Genomic DNA, 24,200 nt, shown 5'->3' on the forward strand with positions numbered 1-24,200 from the left:
ACAAGGCATTTGAAAAAAATCACACTAATTGAACAGAATGGTTTTAAAGCAAATCCCACTAATTGAGCAAGCTGACTCTTAAAGCAGATTCTTCTCTTATTCACAAGAAAAGAATGAATGCTTTTAGTGGTTAAGGGTATTTTTTGGAACAAGTTTTTGGTAAAGGCATGAAGTATATGCTCTACAGCATTATTGAGTATGAGTTCCTTGGAAATTTCTGCTGTATGTTTTGCATGTTGGAGTTATCTTACCTATTTGTAATAGAGAGACATGAAACTCATAAACTAAGTTCTTGTTAAGTGGACAGATTCAGTTTCAATTCTGAATTTTCTTTTAAATCTTTTTCTAGACCTTGCTGTCTCTCACTGCCAAGATACAGCCATTAGCTGTCTCTTCAATTCTCATTCCAGGAAGTTCTTTCAGCATATTGGAGGGTGAAGTTTCATACTTCTTAAATGGAATGAATACTCCCCAAATGCTTCCCCCCTCCAAAAAAAGGTGTAATTTTAAGAAAGTGGAATTTTATTTGGGAAAAAATAGAAGAGGCATTTTGTAATAAAGGGAAGCTAGAAATCTAAAGGAAGCTGTAGCACTTTGTGGGTTATCTTTCTAGAGTATTTATGTAACTAGTTTTTAAGAGGTCTAGAGAGAAAACCAGTTTATGGCTTTTCTTACAGACCAAAAGGAGAGAAGCTACAAATGCAGCAAATTCTGTGTTCCTCCAGTTAAAAATGCTTATCCTGCACTGAACTTCAAAAATAGTTCAAGGCTGTGAAGAATGGTGTGGGTTGTTTGGTCTGTCAGTCAAATCCTTTCCAGCAAGCGTCCCACTTCTTCCTTCTCAAGTAGAATGATTAGGATAAGAACATATGCCTCAATCTGTGAATGACTTCAACTCCCTCTATTTTAAGCTGCAGAATTTATGTTCTTTTAAATGGAGTGAAAAAATGCACTGAGAATTTTTAAATTGTCTATTATAGTAATACACTGTTTTTATTCTAGCAATAAAAGTCACGAAGGGGATAAATTCATTGCAGCTCCTCCTTCTTCACCTTTGAAGAAACAGGAATTGGAGAATTTAAGGCAAGTAAATTATGTCAAATATTCATCATTAAAAAAGCCTCTCCCTTAATTGTGATTCCTAGGGGTCTTTTTGTAGCCACCTGTGATGTTGAATTGTAGCTGGTAATCTTTTTTTCAAATGTGTGTGCTTCCTTTCTTCTGGGCTTTGAATCTGAACAAATAGAAACCATCCAGAATTGCAGCTTAGGTAGATCAGTCTGCTTGATTCCAGTATTGTAAGTTTGGTGTTATATACTGGGCAAAGCTGAAAATAGCAAGTCTCATAAGGACAAATCTAAAAAGCCTGAGAATGGCTGTTGACATTGTTGTTGTGGAAGGGGATGGAAATTCCTGTATGTACCTTTTCCCCTTAAAACCACAGCAAGGCTAGTTTAGAATTCAGTCCCCACATTATATGCTTGTTGGATGGGAAAAAAATGAAAGTGGAAAGCAGCATAAATGCTTTTACCAATGAGAATGGTATTCCTTTCAGCAGGAATAAATCCCTAGTTTACATAAAATAAAAAGCAAAAATGCCTCTGTCCAGGCATTTGACTTTCTCACAATGGAAAAATATATGTAAAATTTCATTGTAGATTTCTTATGTGTTCTCAAAGATCCTTAAACTGCGTGTTCAGAAGTCTGAATGTTCTCCAGGTGGAATAACTCACGTGTGTGTAAATAAGTATCATTTTATCTGGAGTCTCTCTACTTTTCCCCAAGATTACCATTTACTGGCAATGTTAATTATTTCAGGTGGCTTCCAGCTTGTTGAAAATCTCTTATTATAAAGCTTGCACCTGTTTAGGAAATAGAAATCTGTTTTAAGTTTCTATTATGGACAAAGCATACACTAATTTCCCACTTGAACTCTTAGGTAAACATTCTGTTTCAGCCTAACCCCAGGTAACCTCTGTTTCATAATGACCAGCTTAACCTTTTCTTTGCTCCACTACATGTAGCAAATCTTTTTGTACTCATTTAAAAGTACCTCAGGAGGAATCTGTGAGGCAACATCGATTATTTATTCTGGAGTGGTACAAGAGTGTGCTACTTGAAATAGAACATGCTGGATTAAAATCAGTGATGTGGGTTGCTTGTGGGTTTTGTGGTTTTTTTCTCCTCCTGACTGTTGAAAGTGTGGCTGCCACATGTCAAAATTACATGGTGTCAATTTGTGATTTTTTTTTTTAATACGTAGTCTTATTTTTCACAATCAGCTGTTGTTATCTACTGATGAAATCTGACAACATGTCAGGAAAAACTTAGCAGTTCAGCAAGAAGTGAGCTGCTTCTGGTAAAGAACTTCATATGAGGAAAGGAAAAACATTGGGGTTTTTTTTTCACTACATACTTTGGTTTAATCTAGAGGACTACACATTCCTAGAAAGAGGTTCTGCTGAAATTGTTTCTAAGCTTCTGAAGATGTGAATAGCAAAATACATTACACTCAAATAGTAGTCCTGTAGCCTTGCTCACTAAGGAGCTAAGTGAGAAAATTGAAATTCTTGTTGAGTCCAGGAAAATTAAGAAGAAAGGATTCTGGATGTTGTCAAGGATTATCCTAAGGAATAGGTATCTATTCAATTTTTTTTCCTGACAAGTCGCTGAATTGAAAAACCTCTATTACTTCTAGAACTGAAAAGGGACTCTGAATGCTTTTTTTGGATGATTTTATAGAGTTGTGCATCCTTGTAAGAGTTAAAAATGCCTGACTTACCTTTGCCCCTGAACAGTTTTTAAAAGCTAAAAATATCATCTGGAAAAGGTTTACATGCCCTCTATATTGCTTGATACTTCTGCACAAATTGGTGGACTAGTTGAGTGGACTATTCTCATAAAAAGCAGTAATTCAATTGCAAGGTTTTAAAAACAACAAGCAGAAGTCTTGGAGACTTCTGAGACTTGAGAGGACACCAATCATTGCTAAGAATTTATGCATTGGAAGTAGAAACTCCAGTTTTTTTCTTCTGAGTTTCTTCTAAACAATCTTCCTTGGTGCTTCTCATCCTTGGACAAGCCATTTCCCCTGCTCTGCTCTCAGGCTGTGGTATGTTCCACACACCACAGCCACTAATACTGTTTGGATACATCAAGAGAAAAGATGTTCTGCTAGACCACGGTTCACAAAATGCACGTTTGGAAAATTTTGTGGATTTTATTGTAAAAGTTGAGATGGACAGCAACAGACCTTGTTGTAGTCTTTCTCCCTAGATTGAAGGTGTTTGTGTAAGAACCCTAATTTTGCCCTCAAAGCAGATAGAGTTAAAGGAATCATTTGTTTTCTCCACGCTTACCCAGTTTTGCCTCAGTTACCCATTGAAAGGTTGCAGTGGTCTGTTTGGCCCTGTCACAATGCTAGAAGCTTACAGTGATTATCACCCATAGCTGTTTCACTCTCTTCTTCCTCACTCTTAGCCACTGTGTACTTCTTCCCTCATCTCCCCTTTGCTGGTGCTGATTTTCCCCTTGGAGAAAGCACAGTCTGCATTTGGCATTTCTTAATATTTTGTATTGTTTGCCTGTGTTGAAACATAAAAAGTAGGTATTTTGTATCCATTGCTGGGCTTAGCTGTTTGAAATTATTTCACATTTGTGACGTTCTCTTAATGGTTTAGAAGTGTCATTTTTGGTGCGTTCATACTAAGTTTTGAAGGACTGGATTTGCTCTGGCTTGCCATTTCCCTGAGAAATAAAGCAAGGCAGATGTGGAGTTTGGGTTCCGTAAACTTAGAGTCTGTGTGGGCTGACAAATCCTGTTGCCTAGACCTACACAAGAGGCTGTTTGACATAATCTGGCAGTTTAAAAAAACATTTTTCTTTTTCCTAGTGCAAAGGCAGTTTTATTTAGGGCATGTGGAGGCTCGGTGATGCTGGAAGTCTGCCGTGCTCAAAGGCGACCTGCGGAGTTTTGTCAGAATCCTGAGCGGGGTGAAACACTAGTTTGTCTTTTCCCTTGTGCTGCAATTCTTCTGCTCCGGTTGGCTGTCAGCTCTCCTGAGCTTCGGTTCAGCCAACTCAACAATGGATCCAAGTGCAAGAACACAACTGCATGGGAGGAAATCTGAATGTTTTCCTCCTTAGATGACTGTTGCTAAAGGCTTTTGCCTGCTCTTATGTGGCAGCAAACAGTGGCTAGTGCTTAGAGCAGAGGAGTAGGTTTCATCCTGTTGTGTGATTGGAGCATGTGTTGTGTTTGAATTTACACTTGCAGAAATAAAAATAGGCTTTAAAAAAGTTGTGGGAAATGTAACACACATTGATGGGAAGGGCAGTAGTAACCTACTCTGCAGGCCCTGACTTGTGTCTAAGGGTATTTTGCTGGTGACACGCAGCATCTGTGCTGATTTAAAAGCTGTACTTCCTTGAGGTAGAGACAAAAAGAGGTTAGTTAGAAGCGGGCTGTTATTGCAGAGATTTTTTTCCCCATTCCATCCCCCTTCCCAGTCACAACCTTTCAGAAATATTTTAGGTTTGGGACTTGAGCTGGGGAAGCTTTCCTCTCCCTCTCTCAAGCTTTTGTATGTGCTCAGATTAGATGTGACATCTGGACACGGTGGAGAGGAAGTGGGGGGTAGGGGAAAACACTGGAGAAGTTTCTTATCCTACTTGTGCATAATTAAGGAGCATGCCTCCTGGGAAAGGGGAATAAAGGCACCCCAGGCCCTGCCATGAATGACATGACTTACTGCTGGACCGAAAGCGGGCTTGACAGTTGCCAGAAGGTTGGGCAGTAATAGCCCGCCGACCAGCGGGAGAGCCCGCGCCTCTCCTCCCAACCTGAGACCCCACTCAGAGCATCCACTCGTCCTCCCTGGAGAGGAGCAGAGCCCTGCTCACAGCAGGGTGTCCTGGGCAGAGGCTTGTGCCCTGAGGACAAGGCAGCCTGCGCTGAAAGATGTTTTACCAAGTGGAAAATATGCCCAGGAACAGTGTTTGGAGAGGGGGGCAGTTATTACAAAGTGTGAAGCTTGGCCTAATGATGGCGTCCTGATGTGGGGTTATTGTTTGAAGATGGAAAATGTGAGTAGTTCAGATTTCATTAAATGAACTGCCAGAGATTTTCTGGTTTTGGAAAGATAAGCAAGTCTGTGATGGCAACAAAATGCCATGGATCACTCAGAGTCTTGGCACTGGGTTGCAGCCCTCAACTGAACACAAAACTGGAAGTACCAGATTCTCCAGTGTTTGTCTCCCTGTGTGCAGATGTTGTTCAATAGAAGAGTGAAATATGTTACAGCCTAATTGATAGCTACTGTGTGTCTGTAGGGTGTGTCTTATAGCAATCTACTGTTCTCTACAACAGATGGGGAGGGCAGAGGAGTACAAATGGGTCCAAGGCAAGACCAGTAACAAGAGTGTGAGAAAGGGAAACTGCCCATGAGAAAAATGACACATGGTGAAGTCCATCTTTTTTTAGTCTGTTATTTATGATGAAAACTGCAAAATCTTACTGAGCACACCATGGTGATCCTTGGTTTATATTCGTAGGACAATCAAGCCCATAAATAATGAAAACTCTTTAACTTCATGATTAGATAGGAAGTCATTATTGAAAGTTTGATATATTTCTTTAGCTAAACTAAACTAAACAAGAAAGAGGATTTAACAGGTGTGTTTGGAATCACAGAATTCTCCATTTAACATGTTGACTCTCCCCCTCTCCCCTTTGTTTTTTCGTCTGTTTCTTCCAGGTGCTCGATCCTTGCGTGTAGTGCTTACGTTGCTCTGGCTTTGGGGGATAACCTTATGGCATTGAATCATGCAGATAAACTTCTGCAGCAACCAAAGCTCTCAGGGTCTCTTAAGTAAGTCTGATGAGGTCATTTCTTCTTTCTCAGCCCTGTTTTTTGCTGGACAGTTCTGAGTTGAAGCATCCAGTGTCTGTATTTGCTTGCCAAATTTGTGTCTGATGCAAAGAATTGCTTGACCTGCTCCTGTTCTTGTTGAAGCCCTGACTAAATGCCCATTGATACACAGGAACATGAATTCCCTCCTTTGTATATGAATTCCACATAATTTGGAATCAATTGCTGCTTTTGTTACTGTTTCTCCAGCTCTGGGTCCCATGCAGCAGCAGGACCATCAGGTCTCTGTGATTCACTGCAGGGTTGCACATGTTTGGCACAGCACAAGGGGCAGGGATGTGCAGCTGTGGGTAGCCAACATCAGCCCAAACCCACACAGCTGAAAGGTTACTTCTGAAACTACAGCCTCAGAGGGGAAGGTTTGCTCAGTCACTCAGGGTAACAGATCTTGTGTGTGCAGGACTGTCACTTCACCTGTCAGCAGCACTGTCACTGCTACTGCTGCTTATGTAGGTTCCATTCTGCAGTTTCTCTCGGTCGCCTCTCATTTGGCACTGTATTTTTTGGAAGGATATTCAAAGTGCATTCTTTTTCTACCCAGCAGTTCTCATAGAGTTCTACAAATTCAAAAACGGCAACTTCAGTCCTATCCATCTGACACTGCACTTAATGCACAAGATAAAGTATAGCAGAAGTTTTTACAGTAGTAATATTTTTCAAAACTGGTAATATATGGTGGAAGGCAAGATAACTCGTGCTTGTTTTTATATGCTGGCACCATGCTTTAAACTGGTCCATGCCAGTAAAATTCTTTGGCTTTTTTCTTCACACTACTGCAGCTCATTCTTTTGCACAGCCATTGTATTAGCAAGGTCTTTGAGGAGTTTGCAAGGTAACACATAATTTTGTGTTACTGTTATGTAATGAAAAAAATGCTAAACAACATTCTCTTGCAAAGACAAAGAGGTGTGTTTCTTGGTCCCAGGAAAATAGGTGCTTTATTTTTATTGAATGTAAATTAATGTAACACTTTAAATTGTAGATGTATCCATATTCTGGGGTGGCTTTTCTTAATTCTCTGAGTAAAGCCCCACCAAGATACTTTCTCTGTGGAATGGAAACTCCTGTGCATGGATGAATTGTCATTATTCAGGTGTGGAATTTTTTTATAACTTTGGTGCCTAAAAGCAGTAACTGGTAGAACTGGGTATTATGACAATACCTTATGAGCAAGTTAACTTCCATGCTATTGTTCCCAGTAACAGTTCCCATGTGCTCACATCAAAAACTGCATTGTTTGTCTCTCATAACAAACTGTGGGGATTGCGGTGCTGACATTTGTACCCTGACCCTTGCTGTTGTAGGTTTCTTGGGCATTTGTATGCAGCAGAAGCTCTCATCTCTCTAGACAGAATATCTGATGCCATCACTCACTTGAACCCCGAGAATGTCACTGATGTTTCCCTTGGGATCTCTTCAAATGAGCAGGATCAAGGTTAATGCATCCACACTTCATTATAACTGGTTATGCTTTCAGCTGCCTTCCTGCTGTAGCTTTGTAGACACAGATATAATGATGATTCAGACATTTTGTTTTAAGACCTGTAGGTTATTGCAGGATACAGGAGGGTATTGTGTTTCTGTTGTTGTGTTTTTATTTTCCTGGCTTCAGTTCTTACTTTGTGTTTGGTGTGTCTTTTCCTTGTTTGTCACTCCTATGAGGTGGTTAATTCTGTAGCATTAATAGGACTGTATATTGTAGTATTCTGACTTGTTTGAAGGAAATTTTTGAAAGCTGTTTTTGTTAAATATGCTATTATGGTTAAGTTTGGGTTTTATGTCATTTATTATCTCTTCCAGCTTTTTGGTCTTTAAACCAGGCTTTGTCATACTGCAGAATACTTTACTGAGATATAGGGAGTGGGGAGACCTTAATCTTAGTCCTCTTGTTGGGAGTGTGTATTCTGTTAGAGAAAAGTACTTCAGAGCCATCTGTAGAGTCTACAGCAGCTCTGATTCCAGTGAAATGCCTGCAGTGTAAACTCACTGTACTCATCTGCAAATCTAAAAGCACAACACTGAAGATAGGAAGTCTTGAATGATGTAAACTCTTGAGCAAACTGATCTGTTTTCCCTCTTTAATGTCAGACTGTAAAGAAAGCAGAAAATTTGTATCTTTGTATTATTTTTGTAATAACCTTTAAAAAAGGTCACAGAACATGACGTGTTTGTTTTTTCTTTGCAGGGTCTGACAAAGGAGAGAATGAGGCAATGGAATCTTGTAAGTACCAGCCACTGTATTCAGCAGAGTACAAGAACTTACTTGGCCAGTTGGAATAAAAGTGTAAGGAAAAGAAGAATTTTATTTTCTTTTAATTGCAGCTGGCAAGCAGACCCCACAGTGTTACCCCAGTTCGGTCACGTCTGCTCGAACAATGATGTTGTTTAACCTTGGAAGTGCTTACTGCTTGAGGAGTGAATATGACAAAGCTCGAAAGTGTCTTCATCAGGTATGAGAAACAAACCTCAAGGCAGCTTTAGGGACAAATGTACTTCCTTCAAAGTGCCATTCAGATCACAGTGAGTTCTGGTGATTTCACAGCCCAGTTTACTTGCAGACCCTGCTGAGATGATGGCTTTTCTCTGTCTTTATGAACCAGTCTCTATTAAAAACAAAATTAATTCCAAATTTCTTACTTGTGTAAAAAGTTCGATACCCCTACAGGCAGCATTTTCCTTTCATATCAGAACAGTGGAAGATGGCTGGGAAGCCTTTTCACGTTTTTTAAGTTAACTTGTTTGAGTTTTTTTTGTGGTCATTTTAATGGTTTGGTAGTAATTGTTATAATTCAGAGAAGGTTTTCTCCCTAGTCATTTATTAACTCACCATCAGAACTATTATCTTTAGGGCTGTGAGAACAAACTACAATTCTGCTGGAAGCATGCTCCTTGTCTGCCTCTTGTCCCAGGAACTCTCAAGTGCTGCTTTTGAAATGCTGTCTCCACCTGGCCTGTGTCGCGTCACTTGGTCTTTTTCATGGCTGGGACCCATCTCTTTCAGCGTGATGTTTCTCTTTTTGCAGCCACTCCTGTCTGTCAGGAACACTGCTTGGATGCATTGTTGAGCTACAAACTCAAACAGCAGCTTCCAAATTACTTCACAGCGGTTGTGTATGTGAACAGATTCAAATTCTTTGAGGCTCTCAGCTACTTAAGGCAGCTGTCTGGCTCTTTTTCCTGCTGAGGCTTCTTATGATGGGGCAGGTGTCTCTGCCTGGGCTCTGTAACACCTGTGTAAAGCCCAAAGGAGTGCAAGGCCACCCATAGGTGTAAAATACAGTGGGGCTCTGCATCTACAATAAATTCATTGACTCCATAGCTGAAAAATGGTTGTATATGGAAAGTTAATGAACAGTGTTTGTTAACTTTGTATTCTGAACTTTGGAGCAGTGGAGGTTACCTTCTTCACCTGTCACCTCAGCAGGAAACCACGCTAGGCTGGCCCAAGAAATACAGATCCATATGAACATAAGCACACAGCAGATGGTCCTGCTAATTAGTGTGAAACAATCTTGCTATGTAGATAATCTTGCAGTCTCTCCTTGCATGTTTAAAACTGATGGAATGTATGAGTTTGAAAAAAATCTGGTCTTAGTTGATGAATTGATCTTGTCAAGGGGCACTTTCTTTGTTCTGGATCTTTCTCTTAAGCACTTTTTCTCTCCACCCTCTTGTTTTTCAATAAGGCTGCTTCGCTGATCCACCCCAAAGAGATCCCTCCAGAGGCCATCCTGCTGGCTGTGTATCTTGAATTGCAGAATGGTAAGTTGGGAGGTGTTCAGGCAACCTAAGTCTGGGATACAAAGGGAGGAGGGCAGCACTCATCATTCCTACTCTACAGGGAGTTGTGCCACTATTTTGAACAATACACTTTAGCCCTGCCTCCTTCTTAACCTGCTGTAGATCCATGTATGTGCACCTTCACTTCCATAGTTAGCCATCCTGTTCTTACACACACCTCCTAAATATTCATTTCCTGAGCTGAAGTTTTCTATCTTTAGTGCAGAGTTCAGCAGTCTTGGATAGGCTCTGTAGAAGTTTGCAGGCAACCCCAACATGGGAAGAGATGAGTTGACTCCATGTTTCAGAAGGCTGATGTATTATTTTATGATATACATATATTATATTAAAACTATACTAAAAGAATAGAAGGAAGGATTTCATCAGAAGGCTTGCAAGGAAAAAAAGGAATGATAACAAAAGGTCATGACTCTCAGAGAGTCTGAGCCAGCTGGGCTGTGATTGGCCATTAATTAACATGAGACCAATCACAGATCCACCTGTTGCATTCCACAACAACAGATTGGTTTTCTTTTCCTCTGAGGCTTCTCAGCTTCACAGGAGAAAAAATCCTAACAAAAGGATTTTTCATAAAATATCATGGCTACATTCTCAGTAAAACTCTTGATGAAGTTTCTGCTATAAGGAGGGTTTGAAAAGCTTTCTCCATTAAAAGCCAACCACAATCCAAGTTTCCCAAAGAAGCTGTGTCAAGGCTTGTGTAGCAAGTATGGCAGCAAAGCTTGTAATACCAATAATTTTCTCTTCCACAATGCTTTCCTTTGAAGGTTCCACTTGGTTGGTAGGAGGGGAAAGCTCTACATAATGGGAAACTGGAAAGGTTGCGCTTGAATTCTGCAGTGAGAGAAGACTGGTGCAGCTGCTGCTTGAAGCAGTCATGGTTGCAGACCTGTGCTCCTTGGGGGGCACTTCATATCCAAGTGTTGTGAAATGTTCTGTGTGCCTGTTCCCCTTCAGTGATGTTGCACTGCAGGCAGGCAGAGGATTTGAGCATTTGCATTTGGAATTGAGACTTCTACAATGCTTTTCTTACAAAGATGTTTCTAAATTGGAGTTTTGGAAACCTTTATTTCTGCAATAAAGATGTACAGAGCAGAAAAGAGTAGAAAGTGGGATTTCCATCCCTCACCCTCCTCTAAGTACGTGACTAAAGGAGGCTAAAGACATTTTTGTTCTATAAAGGACAACAAAATGGTGCATCTCTTCTGAAACGAAAACTTCAGGGAAAGAAAACTATGAGAGAAAAATACTCTCCTCACAACTCAGTGCCTTTTCTCCTGTAATTTTACAAGTTTAATTTTTAACAGAGTAAGTTTTCCATGGATAGTGGTAGTTGTTTGATGGAGTGTACATACAGTTAAAAATCAGATTACTTCTTTTGAAAACATCTTTGATCCCCTTGGCATTTGCATTACTGTCTGCAGTGTCACACTGTGAGGGCATTTTGTGTGAGGTCTAGAGCCTCGCTGTGCAGCTGGGAGAGAGAAGAGGTGACCTTTGGGAAATTAGAAGGTGCTTTGGCATCTTCCAGCTCTGAGGTAAAAACTTGATGTCTTCAGCTGAGAATAGGTGGACTCAATCAAAACTAATTTTTTTTCATATTTCCTGTTGTCTACTGCTTTTCCTATCTGTGCCAGCATTTCACTGGAGAGGAGGGACTGCTGGTGTACCTGGCCTGGGCCCAGGGCTGGCTCATCAGCTCTGTCCCTGAACAGTAATTCATATGCCATTAAATGGGGTTTTAATTGAAACTTGTCTTGTAGGTAACACGCAGCTGGCACTGCAGATCATCAAGAGGAACCAGCTGCTCCCTTCTGTGAAAACACTCTCTGACATGAGGAAAAAGCCTGTTTTCCAGCCAGTCCACTCCATCCAGCCCATTCAGATGCCAGCCTTCACCACTGTTCAAAGGAAGTGAGGTTGTACTTGAACCTGCTGCTGCCCTGGTCAGGGGGGCTTGGGATTTTGTATATTTTTTTAACCTAGGACACCTGAATACCCCAATTGCTGGAGTGTGTTTGTTTATGTAAATTTTTAATAAAAGATGTAAACCAAAAGACTTGTTTGTAAAGGTTATTTAATGAATGATGGTAGGTTAGCACCTGCTTTGAATGGGAGTGGTAGTTTATTTACAAAAAAAAAAAAAAAAAGCCAAGTATGTAATTCAGCTCTTTTTGAAGAGAATAGAGGGGAGAGCAGTGAGTGGAGAAAACCATTTACCTGCAGTAAAGTCCAGAAGGAGCAGTTGAGCTGTTGTGTTGGCTGCTGTTCTGACATATATAAGCATATATATATACATGCTCTTCCTCAACAAAGAGGGAACCTGTTTCTGTTTTTCTTTTTTTTTCCTTAGAGACTTTTTTTTCCCTCTCTGGTTTTCCTTTGCCCAACAGAATGGTGTAAGGGTGCAGCTATGGAGGAAGCATGGATCTGGCTATAAGAAAAAGGTTGGGTTTGGGGTGGTTGTTTTGTGGGGAGCAGGGGTTGGGTGGGTGGCGGAGTTTTGGGGGTTTTTGGTTATTTTTTTTTCTTTTGGAGAGGAAATTGTGGCAGTTTTTTAATCTAGTTTCCAATGTAGAGGAATACCTCTCATCTTAACAAAAAAACATATTTGCCTTTTACTGAAAGGAAGATGGAGCATAATCAAGGACCTTGTGGTTACTGACTGTGAGCACAGGAGAGGCGCAAGATAATTGGAGCCCAGCACTCCTCTCACAGTCCCTCCAGGGCTGTTTTGTGCCATTTCAGCTATCCTGATAATCTCCAGGGCAGAGCTGAGCTACCACCTTATCTCCTGTGCTGCTGGCATTGTACTTTAGGTGCTGGCTGGAGGCAAAGGTCACTTCTCCCAGCAGCACCTTGGATTCAGGGCCTGCCCCTTCTGCTCCCAGTACCGTGTGAGGGAATGCACGTGTGTCCAGGAGAGGAAGGAAGGCAGCAGGATTTGTATCCATCATCTTGGAGAAACCAGCTGACAGAAACAGCACAGCAAGCCTATTCAACAATGTGCAAGTTGTGGAGTGAGCACAGGTGTTGTGTCTCCAGAGGGAAGCAGCAGCTTGGGACCTGCTACTCTGTCTCGTGTCAGATCAATCCTTTCAGAATCCAACCCAGTAGCTGCCTTTTCCATCACTGCAACGCACCCTTGTCCTCAGGCAGGGACAAACCGCTTAGAAACACTAGGAATAAAAAAGTATCAGGAGTAAGTTGGTAGCGATCACCTTTCTTGAAAGAGAGAACAAAGATAGATCTTTTACCTCAGAGCAGATTGATTAAATACAAAAAGGTTCAAGATGCTCCCTGTGTGGTCCCGGGCCCTGAATGGAGACGATTCTTCCCCGCCCCCCAAGGAATGCGGGGCATTCACATGCAAAAGCTGCTGCGGCCGTGCCCGGGCTCGGTGAAGGATGCGGCTGTTTCCCAGATAAGGCTCCTCTTATCGCAGCACGTGAGCCGCGGCCCCGGGGCCCCGAGGCGGCTCCGCCCCCAGCGCAGCTGCGGGATGGACGGGCGGGGATGGCCGCTCTCAGCGTCCAGCGTTTGCTATTAACAGAAAGGAAAAATAAATATCATAACACGTCAAGGGAGGCAGCAGCCAAGGACCTGGATTCTCCCTTCAATCCTTTTGATCTCTGGTAGGAAAGAAGTGAAGGTCAAGTAAAACGGGGAGCTGTCCTTCGGTAGAAAACGGGGAGCGTGAGCAGCCCAGGCTCAGCAGAGGGCTCTTAGTAAATCCAGCAATGCTCAGCAGTTTGGTTTGGGCCCCTTCCTGAGGAAAGGGTGCCCGTCCCTCTCTCTCCCCTTACCTCCAGGATCTCCCCTGCAGCAGCACAGAGGCTCATATTCCCAGAGCAGGAGAAAGGGGTGCAGTCCCTTTTCCCCCAGCACACACCACAAGCACTGCTGCTGCCTCAGGACTGTTCCTGCTCCGTGCCTGTGGCCACTGCTGTCACCTTTAGCTGTGACCATGGCCCCGGTGCAAGGAGTGGCCAGCACTCATCCAGCAGTGTCCTGAGCCATCTCCTGGTGTTCAGGGAGCTTTTGGGTACCAGCTGCCTTCAGGAGGGCACAGAGGAGCTAAGGGAATACAGAGTAACACAGAAGCTGGACAAACACACCTGGGTAGCCTTTGTCCCCACCTCCACAGGGCCTTCTCCCTTCTTCCCTCCCACTCGAAAGGATCTCTGTACTCCCGTTGCCAGCTGCTCCAGCAGGAATAAGGCAATGGCCTGGTGATGGATTTTGATGGAGGTGCTGAGAGCCCTACAGCTGTACAGCTGATGCCCAGAAGGCATCTTGGCTCTGAAAAGCTAAAGCAGACAGCACTTCCAGAGCCTGGAATCCACCTCCACTGCTACCCATGTTGGGAATTCAGGCAGTGGCTTGAATTCTCAACCTCACCTGTAGAGCATCTTCCTATGCTCACTATTTCTTTTCAAACCTTTTCCAAGGTAGTGAGGAAAAATGGCAGCTTTCCACTAACCCAACTTTTGTTGACAGAGAGACTTATTAAATGTTCTGATGACTTTGCTTTACACTGCCATGCAGAAGAAGCATTCTTTCAGTGGCCAAGGTGAAGGAAAGGAAACCTAGAAATGGACAAACGGACCTAAAAAAGTTAAACCAGAAACTTCCTGGCAAAATATTGGGAAAAAAAGGATGGAGTTTGAAGCAGTGAGTTCAATATCACAACTCTTTCCCCCAGTCACGACAATGAGGACTTTTCTAGTAACACGGACAACTAGGAGGGGCTTTTTCTTTTTTGCATCCTGATAGAAGAGAAGGCTTTTTCTGGGTGGTACAGAAACACACACACACAGAGTTGCCATGAAAAAAAACCTCACATTTATTTGATTAAACAAAAATAAAATAAACTGCATAGGAACATTTTAAAGTCCAGAGAGACACTGACTTTGTTTTAAGGCTGCCAGTAGCTGATACATCGTCTCCTTGCTACATCCTTCAGCCTTCCCTATGGACCACAAAGATACATTCAGAAGCCTCCATTAACACAAGGGTTCTAACATTTTGTTCACTTATTCTACATAAAAGTTTGCACATAACCTGTCATGCTTTCTTCTCTGCAGTACTCAACATCTGACAAGTAAAAATTGTATCACTTTTTGTCCAAGTAGAAATGTGATGCCCTTTTTGGAGCACGGCAATTTTTGTCACAGCCTGACTCATTTTCAATTAGATAGAAAAGCTCCGAGCAGCTCATTAAAAGCAGAGCACTGTCTGACCTCCTGAGCTATTTTACTATCAGGAGAGCAGCATCATTAGTTACTAAAGTAGAAAAGAAGTAACAGAAAACTAAGAAACCAAATCAACCCAACATCCAAAGAATTACAAGATCAGTCTGGATCCCAATGCAAACCTGCACTGAGGCAATGCTACTTACAAATCAGTAGTGAAAATTTTCTAAGGTGGGTCATACATCTACAGCCAATTAAGGGGGAGGGGAGGGAGGGGAAAAAAAAGCATGTTTGACATTAGTTTTATGAGGCTGAGCTTCATTTTGTTCAAGGCTTGCAGTTCCTATTTGAGTTAAATTGCAGGCATGTGTTTCACACCCTCAACTCCTCCAAGGACCTGTGCACGAAGCAAGCAGGGCATGACAGGTAATGCACAGTACAAACAAGAGTCACAGAAACCCCCACCAACTCAGGTGACTAAGCAAACCTTACAAACTAGTTAAAAACCTCTTAGTCATTTTAGAGAAAAAAACCAAAAAAAAAAACCCAAAAAAACAAAAAAACCCCAAAAAAAACAAAACAAAAAAAAAACCAAAACAAACAAACAAAAAAAAAAAACCAAAAAAACCCCACAACCACTAAAAAAAACCCTCAGAAACAGGCATCTCTCTCTCTGAAGGAAAAACTACTACATTGTCTGAAAAATACTCTACAAACCTATAAAAGGACTTTTTTTTTTAAACTAGTCTGGTAGTTCAAAAGGAAGTTACTTAACTACATCAGTACACAGACATTTAACATTCAGTCAGTAAGGCTCTATGAAAAGAGCTTAAAAAATTATCTACCTGAGTTTGTAAGTTGATACAATCATTAATAGAAGGTCTAAGACCATGCAGGTACACAAAGCATTTTTAGAACCATTATTGGTTGAACAATGATGGAAAAAGATGCCAGTCTGGCTTGTTAACCCGTAAGATCACTTAGAGACATCAATGTACATTTCCCACCACAACATTTACCAAACCCAACACAGCCTATTGTCATTAGGGGTCTCCTGTACCCACTTCTGCCACCCCTTAATATGAGCTGGGGAGGAAAAAGGACTTCTTTTTCCTCCAACAGAGTAGTCTGAAAATATGCTTCTGCAACTTAACTCCACAGGTAAAACGGGGTATGTTGCACATCACTACTTAACTTGCCTAAAACCCCAAGACACTGGTTTTAAACTGCCTGTCCTGAGTATGTCTGAACCTAAGCTGCCCTCCAGGAATAGGAACTTGATTGCTTTGTCATGGTGGAAAAAATCCCATTGAGTCAAGCAAGCTACAAATACAATCATCAAGTCAATAAAATAAAAAACCAGGACCTTATTCCCTTCAAGCATTTGGTATAGCATTGTGTTTACAGCAATCAGAACACCAGTCCTCCCAAACAGGACACATTGGTAGGCATGCATAAAAGTTTTTCTCTTGTAGAGAGAAGACCTAAAGGTCTTAAGGACGTAAGAACACTGCAAATGAACATGAAGGATGTCATGTCAGCCAGTAGTGTCATAATACTGAACAAAAGTTCACACTTCCATGCCTCGTAGTGAAACCAGAACAAACTCGGAGGCATTTCAGGTCTCAGTCCAGTTTGCCTGAACATTTGGTTTTATTTACAGATTCTCTAGCAAGGGCAGCTTAATATCTCCATAGGCAGGCAGCAAAAACAAAAGCAAACAAAAGCAGTCACCTCATAGTACACACTTAGTATCTCTGTTTCAATTAAAATGCTTTTCCAACAGGCAGGATGAATCCTTCCCCCAGGCAGATTCTCAAGTATTTCCCAAGCCTGTCTGATGCTAAATTGAGGTAGATGATTTACTTCTGCAAAGTGAGGTAGAACTTCAAGCAAAAGATAGTGGCATCTCTAGTTGTGCATTTTGTACCACAGCAAACTGGGTTTCAAACTCCCAAGGACTCAAAGACCAAAGGTACAATATTTGTCTAACTCAAGTACCAGTGTTCCTTTTTTATACAGTTCCAAACTGTTTGTCTAAATATCTCTACTTTAAATACCCTATTACCTTTTGGCACCATTTGGCTTACAATCCTTTAAAAAATAAACAAAACTTTGGCACAATATTTTTTTAAACTAGAACTGAACAAAGAAATCTTATGATCAAAGTTATGGCAAGGTGAGTCTATAAACCTGCTCTCTCCAGAAATCAATTTTGGTTTAACTAACATAACCCACTGGGCCCACTTTCCTTCAATTCCAAGGGAATGCCACATCCAAGTGACTTGTTCTTTCTCTCAGGTTGGTTATGTCTGGCCCTAATACGCATTAGTTTTCAGGTGTTATCTTCCTTTCCTTCCTTTGTTTGAAAGTTTCAAGTTTAAGGGCCCTCCTTAAATAAGTTATATTTAAAACGTACTAAATCAAAAGGAGCAAGTTATGTGAAGGACCTGCATTATCAAGTACTGAATCTGCTTCAGTTTGCTACTAAAGTTCCTGCTTAAATAATTCTGAGAAAGGATAAGATTGCTTTACATGCTGAGCACCCAAACCAGCCACACTGATTGCTGATAACATTTTGTCAAGCAAAAGGTTTACAGAGAGCCACTGGTTTAACCTGGCATAGAGAAAATCCTTTGGGAGTTCGAGTAGACAGCTCTGTCCCCCACATTTGCTGTTCCCCAACCAAGAGGCACACACTCACTTTACCCTTCTCCAGGCCATCTCCCCTAGTTAACAAGGTTACTCTGAATGCTTGTTTGGTTTGCAACCCAGCTTCCAAGCCTTGTTTTCCTCTCTGCATGCATGTACATTATGATACTGGGGCATTAACCTGAGAACATGCATGGAAAAGCAGAGCAAGGTTGGAATCTCGTTTATTACTTTTTAATAAGCCTCTATGGGGCATCTGATGTTGGCATTGTATATTAGCACTACTTTTTTTCATTGCATATAAAACACTCAATTTTATAAGCTACACTACCACTTTTCAATGAGACCAAGTGTGCTTAGCACTATCTATCACAAAGATAAGGAATTCTTTTGGGTAGCTAAATAGTAGTGTTTTTAAAACGAAAAAGCTCCCCAACAACATGAGGTCAAACACTCAAGGTTCGGTTTGCAAGCAAATCCCACTGAGTTAAATAGACAGAAACTTAGAAAGAGTTTAAGTCATTCCTCTTCCTGACTGAGCTGGGCTGGGGGTTGTGCAATGGCTCCATTCAAAAAGCAAAGGGCAACTTCAGTGTCTGTCACCTTCCACAGGGTGCAGGCTGGGAGGGCAAAACCTCCCTCCAGTTCAACACAATCCTGACTGCACACTTCACCTTTTTTTTTTTTTAATGCCTGGAAAAACAACTCCCTTCTAGCCACAGAGAAGGGCAAACCCCACAAGCATTTAAGCACAAGAGCGTTTCTAGGACACTTCAACACTGTCAGCCACTCTGGTCAAAGCATTTAGAGACCTGGCGTTTTCAATTAAGACATGACAGGATAAATGCAAGGACACTGCAGACTAAACATTAAAGCTTTTTAAACCACTATTCTTTGGTATCTAGATCTTGCAGGCTGTTAGTTTTCACAGCCCAAGTTGCAAATAATTCTTGGGCTGAATAATACAAGACAACCACAGACATGTGTCACAGCTGTAGGCCACCCCCAAGAAGGGAGGCGTGCACACAGGCAGAACTTGCAAAACTTGAAGGTAAACTAGCTCTCTCTGATACATGTTTTGTGTGGCCATAGAAATTTATTGACAGACATCTGTATAAAATATTATCCTTTCATACTGTTTTTAAACCATGCCATCCTAAGATTAAGCCTAACTGAAACACACTGCTTTGAAGAGTTTGCTTCCTTGAGGCTTTGGCTGAAAGGCAGCACAATTGTTTTATCCTATTTAATTTAGTTGGTTTTCCTCACCCTTCTTTTGAAAGAGGTTTTGCCATCTCATGAATCTTGTCTCTTTCTGGTCCTTTAGTTTAAGCCTCCTCTAAAGTGGCAGCTCTCTCTGTCTGCACACATCATTGGTATTTCTACAAAACTCAGAAAGTTAACACTCCTTGGAGGGGAAAAGCAGCAAGAAGGAAAGTGCACCTTGTGATTTCTCACAAACTTGTCAAGAGCCTGTCAACCTCAGGTCACTTTTGTGCATGGTGGCTGGCAGAGAGAGGAACCCTTTCCTTGCAGGATGGTTAAGGCTAGTCAGACTTTTTAACAATGACCAAATTTACATTTCAAAGATATTCTCTTGCAAACAGTAAGGTAAATCCCATGGCGTTTCCAAACTCAAGAGTACTGACACGTGAGTTTTTCCATTGCAGAGCAAGAGGAGCCCTCTCTTGCCCACTTTAAACAATTCTTGTTTGCCAACACCAGAGGGTGAAGCTACAGGTCTGTAGAGACCATATCTGCTTGAACAGCTAAACTGGAATGCAGGAAATTGAAGAATAAAACCAAATCCTTCCAGGGACTACAAGTCACATTTTGCTAAAGAGATCTCTATTCTCCCCAGAAGTTTCTGCTTTTCAGAACACCAGTTTCTATATCCCCGAAAGGGCAAACTTCCCCCTGCCTCCAAAGCTTTTAAGGATCACATACATTAATTTTACACAGAAGTCTTTGGTACTGCCCTGGGAAAAAAAGCAGCAAAGTTTCACCTTGATGCAGTTTGCCTTTAGCTGGTACTGGTAACTCTTCACTTGGATCTGTACCCAGAGATCCTGCAGCAGGGAGCTCCAAGCCCACCCCACCCACCCTAAAAGCTACAGTAGCTATTCCCAAAATTTTCAGTCCAGCTCTCTGGGGAAGCCAGAAGAAGAAAAAAAAAAAACAAAAAACAAAAAAAAAATCAATCAGTGAGAGAGTTATTGCAATTCTCTCTGAACAAAAAACCCCAAAACAAAACAAAACAACTGTTGACTTCTCCAAATCACACCCTGAATCTCCAAAGCTGTGCTTATTTCTTTTGGAAAAAGGTACCACTTCTAACAAATTCAAACTTTATTCCCTTAAGGTTTCTCTATGGGAAGGGGCAAAAAACACTAAGTCATTTCACAAGAAAGTAAATCGAAAGGGTTTGATTTTCCCTGTTTCAATGCTCCTCCTAACCTCTTCTGTTACCTAGATTAGGGGCACTGATAAAAAGAAACAGCAACTTTTTTTAAACTAATTTAGCTTTCAGGTGAAAAGAGGTAAAAATGAAATTCTCAACAACAGGATACGCTAAAGGAAGCCTTGCTTTTTATCTAAACTTTACAATGACCGCACTAAGCCACTAAAATGAACAATTTGGTTTAAACTTAAAAGAATTTTTGTGCATTTTCATCAGCTTCACTTTGTGCTGTAAAATTACTGTGTTTCAGTAAAAAAAATACACAGAAATGCCAAAAAAGATGCAAACTTGCTCTTCCTGGCGAGTGAATCTCACTCACTTTCATAAAACGTTCAAAGTTGTCTGGGAACAAGATGCTGTGCTCGCCAGTAAATCAAACACACTGAGGTATAAAAAGGAGAACAGGAAAAAGTTCTCTGCTGCAGCAGCAATGAAAAAAAAAACCAGAACAAAACCAAAACCAACAACAACAACAAATGTCCCTCCCTCCCATGTCCCCACCCACAGAACTGCAGAATGGTCAAGAACACAAATTTCTCTACAAACATCTACTACCATATTCTCCATTTAAAAAGTTACATAGCGCCTTTCTTGGCTTAGTCTAACAGAACTCACCACACAAACCACCTAATGTGCACAGCAATTCTCGTTTGTGCATGAAACCCCATCGGGGGGAAAGAGGTAAAACGTTCTGAACTATGAGTATGTGGGGATGGGGAGGGGGGTGAGAAATCGGGGAGGGAAGGGAGGACAATGAGGTAGATAGAATTCAATTTTACAGGCTCACTCCCTGCAGAAAAGGTAAGTACATTCATCTGTAAAAAAATTAAAGATGAGGTAGGTTTGAATTAACGTTGTATTTTTTCATTTTCTCTTAGAAGAATTTCCCTGAGACAGTTTCTTCCTAATTCAAACACAGATTAGAAGACGAGAATTCGATTGTTTCCAAAGTCGACCACCACAATCATGCCATCAGGGGTGACAGCTATACCTGAAGGACGGTCCATCTGACCAAAGCCGCTTCCCTGAGTGCCAAACTTGCATAAAAAGCTACCATTGGACTCGAATATCTGCACCCGGTGGTTCCTGGAGTCGGCCACGATGATGCGCCCTTCCTGATCCACCGCCACGCCCTGCGGGCGCAGGAACTGCCCGTTGCCGGTGCCCTCGGAGCCCAGGAAGCGCGCCGACTGGCAGTCCGGGTGGATGACCAAGAGACGATGGTTGTTGAAGTCCGTCACTACCAAGTGGCCCTCGTGATTGAACGTCACGCCTCTGGGGGAATCAAAGTGCTTCCAGAGTACCCCTTCGAAGCCGTACTTGTTGAGGAACACGCCGTCGGGCCCGAACAGCTGCACGCGGTGGTTCCTCGTGTCAGAGACCAGGATCTTGCCCTCCGCGTTGACGGCCACATCCCACGGGTAATTGAACTGCCCGTTCTTCGTTCCTTTCTCCCCGAACTTCAGAATGAACTGCCCCTCGAACGTGAAGATCTGGATGCGATGATTGTCCTTGTCGGCCACGACGATCCTGCGCGAAACGTCGCAGGCCACGCCGGCGGGGCGATCGAACTGGCCCGGCCGGGAGCCCAGCGTGCCAAACTTGTGATGGAAGGTCCCGCACGGCTTGAACACCTGGATGCGGTTGTTGCTGCGGTCGGCGACGATGATGAAGCCCTCCTTGTCCACGCTGACCCCCCAGGGGCGGCAGAGCTTGCCGTCGCTGTCTCCCTCGCTGCCGAAGGACAGCCCCGGCAGCCCGATGCCGATGTAGCTGCGCCCGGACTTCACCATCACTTTGAAGGGGCTGTTCTCGATGTGCTGGTTGCACATCATCACGGACACCAGGTGCTCTCCCTCCAGCTGGGGACGGTAGCTGACCAGGTAGGTCCCGTTCTGCTGATCGCTGACGTCGGCCCCGAACAGGTTTCCATCGGGGCCCATGACCACGGCAGAGATCATGTCGCCCCCCGAGAGGCGAGGCTCCCCGTCGTGGTCGTAGCCGATCACGGTGAATGAGGCCACCTTGCCCTGCAGAGCGCGCTTGAGACCTTCCCCCGTGGCTTTGGTCAGGGGAGCGAAGGCCCCGCTGCTGACAAAGCCCATGGATTTGATGGCCATATACAATGCCTGGTCAGGGGGGGTGAACATGATCCTGTCGTCCTCCTGTGGCTGGAGAAGGCCTCTGACGTTCTTCAGCTCCTGCACCTGAGCCAGCATGCGGTCCCGAGCCAGGAGAATGTCCATGGTGCGACCCTCCTCCAGGACCTGCTGAACAGCACTAATGGTGTTATCCAGCTTGTTCAGGTTCTGACGTAACTTTTCAACTTGCAGGTAGAGGGACTTGGCCTTGACTTGGCGAATCTTTTCCACCTTGTGGGAAATGGGGGAGAGAAAAGTGCACTTACATCAGGAAAGACAGACCACAGAGATTTCCTTCAGTCTCCCTTCTACATAAAAGCCAGCTGGACAGTTGCTATGGCATGCTGACACACAGCTGCAGAACAAACCTCTAAAAATCACAGTGCAGACAAGAAGAAACAAGGAAAACAAATTACTTATCCAAATTTAGGATTATTAGTCTCTCCTACCCTCCAGGCAACACCATACATTTCTACTCTTCAGATCTGCTGCATCAGAGTGACATTTGAGAGTGAGAATTACTTGCTTACTAGTAATTATTTGCTTCCACAAATGCTATTCTGTTTTCTAGTTGCAAGGTACTTGACAGATCATCCAAAGGCACATCTCATTCAGCCCCCAGGGAGGACAGAAGTTATTGCAGCCTCTCAGAAGAGCAGAGGCTGAGGCTTCACTAACCAGAACTGAGACCAGTTTCAGAATGTGGGTTGTTGTCCCACTGGGCTGAGCTGGGAGTCAGCACCAGCTAATGCACATGAGCTCCTGTCATTCCCCCGCCTGCCAGGACTGTTTTTGTGTGACTGGATAACACCAGACATCTAACTCCAGGGATTTTTAGGGTCTGATTATTTTAATATTTTCTTATAAATACTGGCAGTCAACCTGAGCTTGTGCTTTAAAACAGGATGTTTTGTGAATGTCATTTCAAATAACACAGAAGGTTGCTGCCAGTCCCTGCTTGAGGGACTGAAGTTGGTGCAAAAATGTCTGTTTTGTAACTCATCTATATAAGTGTGTGTCTACCCTTACTTGTGAAAAACCACTTTGGACCATCTGTCAAAGACACCTGCTGCATAAAACTAATGTAACATGTCTTTGTTTTATTGTTGCAAAAGAACATTTCCTGATGTCTGAATACTTGCTTGGCCTCAGAACAGTATCTGGAATGCATTTCAGTGAAGGAAGACTCAATGTCTGAGGATTCCTTGATTAGACACTGACTAGATAACATATGTACAAACATGCTGTAAATTGAGGTATGTAGGTTTTACCAAGATGTAAAAAAATTTGGAGATACTTCTTCCAATCAGTAATGCATCCAAGACACATTACTGATCTTAGGTCTTAGCTAAATCCATAGACTCAGCCCTGGTATACAAAATTGTTTATTAGCATGCTTGACACACAGAGTTTGTTTTGCTAAAATGATTTACCACCACCTTCCCTTCTTAAAATAATGTTTTTCAGCTTGAAGAGAACTTGCTGTCAGTGCAGATATTCCAACAAAGTGCATTTGTACAGCACAGTAGGATAAAAAGAGCTCAGGTGCAGATCTTACTCCTCCTGTACTAGGAATACCTTAAAAGAGAAAGCTGCCAAGCTTCCTGCAAGAGGTAAAGAGTGAAAATCCAAATCCAAACTCTCAAAAAAGCAGCATTCAAAGTACACTAACTATATAAAGTGCAACTTTAATCTTGCTATTGACACTTACAAAAGAAAACAAAGCTTCTCTTGCAGGGTACCAAGACCACTGAATTACTTTTCTGGAACAAGAAACTTGCCTGTTGCTTCCTTTCCTCCTCTCAAAATACCACACATGCATCATTGAGCTGAAATGAGCCCACCAGTTCAGAATTGTGCAGATACTCTTTTCTTATACTAGTTCAAAAAAATTGCTTAGAGGGAGGACGCTACCTTGATTGGCAGTAAAGGTTTTAAAGGATGGGGACAATGAAAGTTGGCCTCACAGAATTTCTACCAGCCTTTCTAAGAAACAAAAAAGGACAGGATAGGATATACA

At 42.4% G+C, this 24,200-nt stretch overlaps 2 protein-coding genes across 2 annotated transcripts in view; one reads left to right on the plus strand and one right to left on the minus strand.

The window, feature by feature from the left end:
• CNOT10 (CCR4-NOT transcription complex subunit 10) overlaps positions 1–11,788 on the plus strand; it is a 32,326-nt gene extending 20,538 nt beyond the window's left edge. The window contains exons 13-19 of the mRNA XM_063155282.1: positions 1,003–1,083; positions 5,757–5,870; positions 7,235–7,365; positions 8,116–8,151; positions 8,253–8,380; positions 9,617–9,692; positions 11,495–11,788. Coding sequence (XP_063011352.1) covers positions 1,003–1,083; positions 5,757–5,870; positions 7,235–7,365; positions 8,116–8,151; positions 8,253–8,380; positions 9,617–9,692; positions 11,495–11,649 — 721 coding nt within the window. The 3' untranslated portion in view covers positions 11,650–11,788. The remainder of the gene's footprint in view (positions 1–1,002; positions 1,084–5,756; positions 5,871–7,234; positions 7,366–8,115; positions 8,152–8,252; positions 8,381–9,616; positions 9,693–11,494) is intronic.
• Positions 11,789–20,882: 9,094 nt separating this feature from the next.
• The window catches only part of TRIM71 (tripartite motif containing 71), a 54,070-nt gene continuing 50,752 nt past the window's right edge, over positions 20,883–24,200 (minus strand). The window contains exon 4 of the mRNA XM_063176874.1: positions 20,883–22,411. Coding sequence (XP_063032944.1) covers positions 20,960–22,411 — 1,452 coding nt within the window. The 3' untranslated portion in view covers positions 20,883–20,959. The remainder of the gene's footprint in view (positions 22,412–24,200) is intronic.

This window comes from Melospiza melodia, chromosome 1, assembly GCF_035770615.1.
Source record: "Melospiza melodia melodia isolate bMelMel2 chromosome 1, bMelMel2.pri, whole genome shotgun sequence".
Classification (NCBI taxonomy): Eukaryota; Metazoa; Chordata; class Aves; order Passeriformes; family Passerellidae; genus Melospiza; species Melospiza melodia.